At 40.1% G+C, this 9,233-nt stretch overlaps 1 protein-coding gene across 1 annotated transcript; it reads right to left on the bottom strand.

Moving 5' to 3' along the window:
- Positions 1-338: 338 nt before the first annotated feature.
- Positions 339-8,777, bottom strand: LOC128366708 (NLR family CARD domain-containing protein 3-like). The gene is made up of 9 exons (XM_053327470.1): positions 8,667-8,777; positions 8,262-8,307; positions 7,892-8,102; positions 5,436-7,218; positions 5,165-5,338; positions 2,998-3,171; positions 2,733-2,906; positions 2,231-2,277; positions 339-944 (listed from the first exon to the last, which is right to left on the bottom strand). The coding sequence occupies exons 3-9, from the start codon at positions 8,100-8,102 to the stop codon at positions 400-402; spliced, it is 3,108 nt and encodes a 1,035-aa protein (XP_053183445.1). The 5' UTR covers positions 8,262-8,307; positions 8,667-8,777; the 3' UTR covers positions 339-399.
- Between the last annotated feature and the right edge of the window lie 456 nt (positions 8,778-9,233).

Here is a 9,233-nt window from a genome sequence, read left to right as displayed (position 1 = left end):
TATTTGTTTTGAAATGACATGTTTGTGCCACTGCTTAATAACTCTTTAATAAATACAGTTTTGATGAATTTGTTTAGTTGTGATTTACGCTTTTGGCATGAATGTTTAAAATCAGCATATATTAATGCAGTATGAACAATGTTTTAACGTAGAAACGTAGAATCATCATACTGGCATGATTGTATGCATCAAAGTGTTAATTCAAGGCTAAGGCAAAATATCGAGATATATATCGTGTATCGTGAAACGGCTTAAAAATATTGGGATATTAGTAAAAGGCCATATCGCCCAGCCCTAGAACCTGCTCTGTGTGAAGTTCCTTAAGATGACTTTGTTGTGATTTGGCGCTATACAAATAAAGATTGATTGATTGATGACTGATCAAGTCTTGACTTGTGTTTAAGCTGTTTCACTCAACAGCCTCATTGAGGAGCCCTGGCCCCAAGTTCTGAAAACTGGGTAGAGCGGTTTGGTGAATTTGGTGTGGAAGGTGTGCAGGTGTGTCAGTGATCCTCCAGTAGACATTCTGTAGAAGGACAGGATACCAGCCACCCAGTCCAGATACACCGCCAGTCTACGAAAACCAGCCAGAGGGACATGAAGGACGATGCTCTTGCAGTTATGATACGCTCGGTAGCCATAAGCAGAGCAGTGCAGACCCCAAGAGACCTCATTGTATCCCATCAAACAGTCTTGCTCTTGACCTTTACGACGGATATCCTTGTATGTCACTCCAATCCCGGCCCAGTTTCCCTCCCACTCCACCTCCCAGTAGCAGCGGTCCATCAGGCCCTGCTGGAACAGGACTTGGGTCCAGTAGTCGAACCTCTCTGGGTGGTCAGGATACGGCTGCTCCTCTTGACCCTGGCTGACTTTTCGGTTGTCGTCAGAGAGGACGAGGAGTTTGTGAGCTGTGTTTGTATCCACTGTGAGCTCACGTGAATCTGATGGCAGGAAGAAGTCAAAGAGTTAGACATTTATACATATAACATTGTATCGAACATTAATATTAATAGCTGTACATCTGATATCATTCCTGCCAAGGTGTTCAAAGAGGCTTTTGGAGTCACTGCCCCACGTCTTCTCAGTATTGTAAATGAATCTCTACTGTTTGGCCTGATCTATTTTAAACAAGCGTGTATCCAGCCCCTCCTTAAAAAAACCTGGTCTAGACCCAACAATCCACCATAACTACCATCCTTTATCCAAACTACCCTTGATTCCAAAGGTTGTCGAAAAAGTGGAAGCTAAGCAACTGTTTAAAATACTTGAAGAAAACAATTTATATGACAAATTACAGTCTGGCTTTAGAAAGAACCACAGCACGGAAACAGCCCTACTCAAAGGTACCAATGCCATCTTGATGAGTCCGGACTCTGGCCAATTCACTATTCTCATTTTACTGGACTTATGTGCAGCTTTCGATATGGTGGATCACACAATTTTACTCAACAGTCTCAGGAACTGTGTTGGCATAGGCGGAACTGCCCTTAATTTAGTTTTCAGCTTACTTATCAGACAGAACATTTAAAGTCACTGTTGATAGCTTTAAATCCTCAACAGCCCTCATGTCCCACAGACCTCAGTCCTTGGCCCCATATTGTTCAATTTATATCTGTTGTCCCTTGGCCATATTATCCACCAATTCACACCTGTGCCATACCGCTGTCACGTCTCTTTCAACCCTAAAAAGCAAGACAATTGCCATTAAGAACTGGATGGCCTCCAACTTCCTGCAACTTAAAATCTAACATGTCACACTCTGCCAAAAACCTGGGAGTCAATTTCAAATGTATTCAATCCAGTTATCTACAAATCAGAAATATCATCATTATCATTACTATTATTATTATTATGATCATTATAATACTGAGAGTTTATATGCAGCTACCATGACTTAAGGATGAAGTACCTTAAAGTGCCACCAACAGCTGCTAGCTGCTCCAATTGAATCCCATTCAGTTAATCGTTATTTTAGCCTAGATGTCTAACTTTAGACAGTTTAATATGTGTGCTGGTGGTCATTTTGCAAATAATTTCTCTATTAATAAGATGTGAAATTTACAGCATAGTCAGTGGTAGAAGTGGAAGTGGAAAAAGTATTTGCATCATTTACTTATACAATATAGCAATTTACAAATACTGCATTACAAGTAAAAGTCCTGCATGAAAACTACTACTTTAGTAAAAAATACAAATGATCTTTGACAAATAAAAGGTCCCAACTTACATTGTCTCAGTCCTGGTTTAAACCAGTGTTCTGCATTGTGGTCGACTCTGTGGAGCAGATAAAACATGTCTGGATTATGTTGAGGAAGAAGCAAAAAAAAGCCTCTCTGAAGGTTGTTCAAACTTCTTAATTTGACCAATGAAAACATCACAGCAGACAAAACAACACTAAACACAGACTACAGTTGAGACTAATGTCATTAGCTTTTGGAGATATTTAGTCATGAATCAAAGTTTGGGACTGATTAAAATTTTGACCTGAGCAAAGTTCATGGCAATCCCTTCAAGAGTTGTTCAGTTCACTCAAAACAACAAATGTCAATGTAATGGTGGTTACTAAAAATCAAAAGTCAATTAAGTTGTCTGAATGTTTCCTCTGAGGATCATGAATGTCAACAAAATTGTATCTTAATACATCCAATACTTGTTGAGATATTTCAGTCTAGAACAAAGTGGTGGACCAACCGAGCGCCTGGAAACAACTACCAGACTGTTTCCTTTACCTCAGTTTAGTAAATTCACATCGACCTTCCTCCAGAGCTTCAGAGATGAGCTTCACTCCAGACTCTCCGAGGTGATTGTAGCTCAGGTCCAGCTCTCTCAGGTGGGATGGGTTGGACTTCACAGCTGAAGCCAAGGAACCACAACCTTTCTCTGTGATGTTACAGAATGACAACCTGTGACAGAGAGACAGAATCCACCTTTAACAGCTGCTTGTTACCCTTCATTACTATTAGAGTAGCATTAATAGTTTTCTAAAAAGAATACCTGATGGTTTCCAGTTTACAGTTCACATTTTCCAATCCGTTACAGAGCAGCTGCACTCCTGAGTCTTCGATGTCGTTGTCACTCAGGTCGAGCTCTTTGAGAGGTGATGAAGGATGACTCAGGACTGAAGCCAGGCTCTCACAGCATCTCTGGGTGAGACTGCATCGGTTCAGCCTGAAGGGTAAAGAAAACAACACAGTAGCACAATATTGCAAAAGCATAAACTTGTACTAAGTCATGAATGAATTGATAAAAACTTAAACTGTACTTAATCTCATGATCTTTAAAATAGATGATTTAAGTTATGAGTGAACAGCATTCCCATTATTTCTTTGGTGTCTGCCTGCAAGTCAGCATCTAACTACAACAGGAGTGTGTTTTTCTTTAGTTCAAATGTGAACCTGGTAGATATCATGGTTTGATGTATTACAGGGTTTCCCACAGCACTTTACAGCTAAGGCGGCCGCCTAAGCAACACACGCCTGCCGCCTTAACTAACGTCTTCAAAAAAATTAATAAATAAAATAAATAAATCCAACCAACGTCTGCAGCGGGCCGGAACCGCTGTGTCCGACTGTCTGACTGCGACCCTGAACACACCTGTAGCTCTCTGTACCTCCCGCTAGCATAACACAGACACGCTAACAGTGATATTAAGTTAAAGGAAACAAACACAGACCGCTGGTTAAAACATAAATCTACATCATCTGAGGAAGAACTTGCTCAGAAAGAAACAGCGGAGCCTGAAAAACTAATGCAAACAGCGCCATGTGATGTCACCATTAACAACGTTAATCCTCAGACAGGTAACTGTGACGTTACTATAGTAACACGTTTCAGGCTAACTGTAACGGCTAACTGTGACGTTACTATAGCAACAAGCTTCAGGCTAACCGGCTCAGAGTAAATGAACGGCTCCAACTAAGCAGCTGATATTAGCGGTATAATGTGTAAAATGCTGCGGTGCTGCGCGTTTTATCAGCTGATGTTACAAAACGTTAATTTTAAGTCACTCAGATGTTTCTCATCTAACAGACCTGAAGAGAGAGAGAGAGTGAGGCATTCAACAAAAACGTGACGCTAATGCTACTGAAGCTGAACTACTTAACGGTATAATACAACTATATACTATATAACTTGTAATTACTATAAAATATAGTTCAGAGAATAAGTTAACTATATAAAATAGACTCACTGGTTTCCAATCTAATTTAATCCAATACAGCAGCTCTGCTATAAATTCTACATTTATGAAGTTTATACATTTTTTGACAAGAAGGTGAAAATTCTGCTTTATGTTCATTATTGAGTGATTGTGGTGTATTAGGGTGCATTATATTGAAAGGTGTTTCTAATATTTTGTCCACTCCATTAACATACATGAGGAGGTACACCACCACTTGATATAACCTCAGTAATAAACAAAGTAGAATTATCACTTTTTTGACAATGTTAACAAAAACTGAAAATGTATAAACTCCAAAAAAATAGAATGTATAGCAGAGCTGTTGTATTGGATTTAATTATATTGTATTCACATGTTCCCAATGAAGTTGCAGGTGACTGTAGTTCAGAGAATAAAACTACTAAATAACAAATTACTATAATATAGTTCAGAGAATACCTTAAATTGAAGGAAAGTGACAGAATACAATCTGCGGTAGTAGTAGGCTATCTGAAATTATTATGATAGGTGCAGATGTTTTATTGTCAAGGCTAGTTGCGTTTACCACTTACACATGGCATGGTCCCCACCACCTTAACTAACACATTTTCTGCGGGAAACCCTGTATTAGTATGCTGTCATTTACTCAGAAGCACTAACAACAACGTAGAGATGAGATCTAACGAGAATGTCATTAGTTTAGCAGGATTTTTCTGATAGACCATTGATCTAACAAATGAAATTCAATATGTTTATCCAGTGGGGAACAAATCTACAAATAAAAAAAAACCAAACATATTTGCTGAGATATTTCAGTGTGGTACTGCTGCGATTACGACAAAACCCACAAGTTGTTACACCAAGACTTGAAAAGCAACATCTAAAATGTGTTTACTGTACTCTAGAGTTTCTCTGTTCTGTTCTGTTCTCGTGACTCAAGATTTTTGGGGGTATCCAAAATCTTAGTTTCATCCATTATTGTTAGCTGCAGCTTTGACTCACCTCAATGTCTTCAGGCTGCAGTGTCGGCTCTTCAGTCCAGTACAGAGAAGCTCAATTCCTGAGTCTTGTAAGTTGTTGTCACTGAGATTTAAATGATTCAGCTCATTGGAGTTTGAGCTGAGAGTGGAGGACAGCTCCTTACAGCAGTCGGCAGTGAGGTTACAATCATTCAACCTGATAAATAGAAACACAAAGTCTAATTGTTATTTACACTTGCAAACTCCACAGATGATTGTTAAAACTAAAGTTACAAATGATGAGAGAGACTTGCATTGCTGATTTGGATGCTTTGATGGCTGGTAGGAGCCTCAGAAGGCCTTCTTTTGTCCTGGAGTATTTCTTGAGCTGGGTCTCCTCTGGTTTCTCAGGCGAGGTTAACAACACAAAGACCAGAGCTGCCCACTGAGCAGCAGAGCACTCATCCATCACTGATTCTTGGTCTGACTCCATGTATCTGTGGATCTCCTCCACCAGAGAGTGGTCGTTCAGTTCATTCAAACAGTGGAAGAGATTGATGTACTTCTCTGGCTGATGAGTCTGACTGATTCTCTCCTTGATGTATTTGATGGTTTCCTCATGACTTCGGGAGTCGCAGGTTTCTACCTGCATCTTCAGGTCTTTGAGCAGATCCTGACTGGACTTCAGAGAGAGTCCGAGGAGGAAACGCAGGAAGAGATCGAGGTGGCCGTTGTTGCTTTGTAAAGCTTTGTCAACTGCTGCTTTGTGCAGTTCAGATACAGGCTTTAGTTGGGTCATCTGCTCAGATCCAATCATCAGGTTTACACTGGACGTCTTATACATCACATGGACGTACAAAGCTGCAAGAAACTCTTGAACTGACAGATGCACAAAGCAGAAGACCTTTTGCTGCATGCAGGACTCTTCCATGAAGACTCGAGTAAAGAGTCCAGAGTACAGAGATGCTTCTTTGACATCAATACCACAGTCTCTGAGATCATCCTCGTAGAAGATCAGGTTGCCTTTCTCCAGCTCCTGGAAGGCCAACTTCCCAAGTGTCATGATCACCTTGTTTTTCCCCTGGGAGTCCAGTTGTTGCTCCTCGCCGTACTTGACACGCTTCCTTGTGGTCTGATGAGCCAGAAAGTGGATGTACATCTGAGTCAAAGTCTTTGGCATTTTTCCTCCTCCTGCTTTGGCACACATGTTTCCCAGGACGATAGAAGAAATCCAGCAAAACACCGGCACGTGGCACATGATGTAGAGACTTCTTGCTGACCTTATGTTTGCAATAACTCTTTTGGCCAAATCTTCATCTTCAATTTTCTTGTGGAAGTACTGCTCCTTCTGCAGGTTGTTGAAGCCTCGTATCTCAGTCACCCGGTCAACATACTCTGGAGGGATGCAGCTGGCAGCAGCAGGTCGGGTAGTTATCCACAGATTGGCTTCTGGTAGCAGGTTACCTGCAATTAGGTTTGTCAGCAGAACATCTACTGAGGCTGCTTGTGTAGCATCACAACATCTCTCATTTCCATTGAAATCCAGAGGGAATCTGGACTCATCAAGACCGTCCAGTATGAACAGAACTTTGTACTTTTTCAGGTCTTTGATTCCAGATTCTTTCAGGTCTGGAGAGAAGTTACACAGGAGCTCCATCAAGCTTTGCTTCTTATTTTTAAACAAATTCAGCTCCCTAAAGGGAACTAAAAACAGGAGCTGGATGTCTTGATTGGCTTTCTCTTCTGACCAGTCCAACATGAACTTCTGGGTCAGCACTGTTTTGCCGATGCCTGCTATCCCCATGGTGAGCACAGTTCTGATTGGTGTGTCTTGTTTGGGTAAAGGCTTGAAGATATCCTCATATGTGATCAGAATTTCTGAAGATTTCCGCCTGTTGAACGCTGCCTCAATTTGTCTCACTTCATGTTCGTTGTTGACTCCTCCACTGGCTCCCTCTCTCAGATGGATGTTTGTGTAAATCTTTTCGAAAGGAACAGGCCATTGCTGTGCATTTATCACTCCCAACAAGTTTGCATTTTTCCTCTTTATGGTAGATTTTTGTTTCCGTTGATACAGTCTGAGTTCTCCATAGTGACCTAACAGCACAGAAATATGCAACATTAATAATAAGCCCAAACCATAACACTCCTTATAAGATCAGAACTGGTCTAATAATCATTACGGTTTTAAGTTTTCTTCAGTGTCAGGATTATTGACTATAGTAGTAAGTAGCAAGCCAAATTGAAAAACAAATCCTGGCTAAATATCCCACTAACAACTAAAGATCAGAATATTGGTTGCTGTTTAATTATGAAGTTTATCTGAAGGATTCAGTCACCTGTTGAACAAATTACAATTTTGGCCTGCTGGTTGCTCTAGATTAAATAATAGAAATATCAAAATATTTATGATTCATCCTCATGAACCATGAATTTGCGCACCGAATTTCATAAAAATGAATCTGATGGTGGTGGTGTTTAGCTCAGTGGGTAGAGCACCCACCCCATGTGTTGAGACAACAGTCCTCACTGTAGGTGATCCCAGTTCGAATCCTGCACCGAGCAGTCCTATCCTGTGTGTCATTCCCCCCTCTCTGCCTCCAGTTTCCTGTCTCTCGACTAACCTGTACATTAAAGGCAACCCCCTGCCCCCCCCAAAAATGCATCTGATAGGTGGGCAGATATTTCACACTCGACTAAAGTTAATAGACTGATGAATTTGTACAAAAACTATAACATTTATTGAACAGAAAAACATGCTGTCTCTTACTTCGCTCAAGTGTTTGAGCATGTTCATCCTTTTTCATGTCCCTCAGGATATAGAGGACAATCTTCAGAGCCGCCTCCCTTGTTTCATCATCAAGTGGCAGATCGTCCTCCTGCACATCTTCTTCTAGCAGTTCATGGTATTTCGTAGGAATGGCGGTCTTATGTGCTTTCAAAGTTGTTTTTACAATAGCCAGAACTTTGGATCCAAACATCTGACAAATAAATTAAAAAAATATATATTTTGGAATCATGTTAATGCAGTAACACTGGACATAGCTACCAGAATTACTTAATAATATACAAAATTTATCCATTATGTATTTTTACTTTATGATTGGTTCACTGGCTCATTGATTTATTGTATTGCCTACCTTCTTTGGGTCTGGGTTCTGCTCAAAGCTTGATGCAGTCTGGCCACTGAAAAAAAGAGTAAAGTCCTCATAGTAGATAGTAGTATTCTCAAATCAACCAACCAAGTAGTCTGTCTTGCCAAATGCAGTAGATAGTCCGCCTACTCCATTATTAAATTAATCAAATATATCTTTATTATTTTATGCAATACATAACTATGGATATTAAAATTGTAACTATCCAAGGTACAGTTCATCATATCTCCCTACATGCCGGCAACAATCTGCTGCTTTATTAAGTTGGGCTATACCAATGTAACAAAACTGAATATTAGAAACCTTCCATTCTGGTTTCAGTATGATGGCCAGTGGTATAAAATCTTGCTCTTTGTAATCATGAGTTTCTGTCAGCATTAATTATCTTACCTTGTTCCTGATGTTCTTGGTTCAATGCTCAAGTCTGGAGGATATTCTCTGGAGCAATCACTCTTAGCAGACTGAAAGCTTATTGTTGAAGATGCTGATCCACTCCCAAATTCCCTCCTCTCGTTGGCTTCAGTGGCTCTGAAACAGATCAGTAACAATGTAGATTACTACCAATGATGTCAGCAATGTTGGCAGTACTGGAAACAACTACGACGTCATACAGTTTTGCTGGAACAGATTTATATAATGAACAGACTTTTGTTGGTGCTGAAAAATACACAGCCAGTTTGGAGACGCTCTCACTCAAACAGATAAAAACAAGGGCAAATTGCACTAAGCGGCAAGCCTTTTTTTATGTTATCACAATATATTCTTTGAATCAGACCTTCAGATGGGGCAGATAGCATTTGCAAATGATGCACAATTCACAGTGCTACTATCTGCCAAAATCCAAACTGTGAATTCCTTTTTTTCTCGCAATTTCAATTTGCACATAAAAAAACCCCCAAAGTATCAAAGAGGTTTTCCTGATGATGAGGAGACTGTCACCTTTCTCATATCAATACA

This window comes from Scomber japonicus, chromosome 10 (assembly GCF_027409825.1).
Source record: "Scomber japonicus isolate fScoJap1 chromosome 10, fScoJap1.pri, whole genome shotgun sequence".
NCBI lineage: Eukaryota > Metazoa > Chordata > Actinopteri > Scombriformes > Scombridae > Scomber > Scomber japonicus.
Note: the sequence above shows the minus strand (reverse complement) of the source record. Positions and strands in the feature narration are given on the sequence as shown.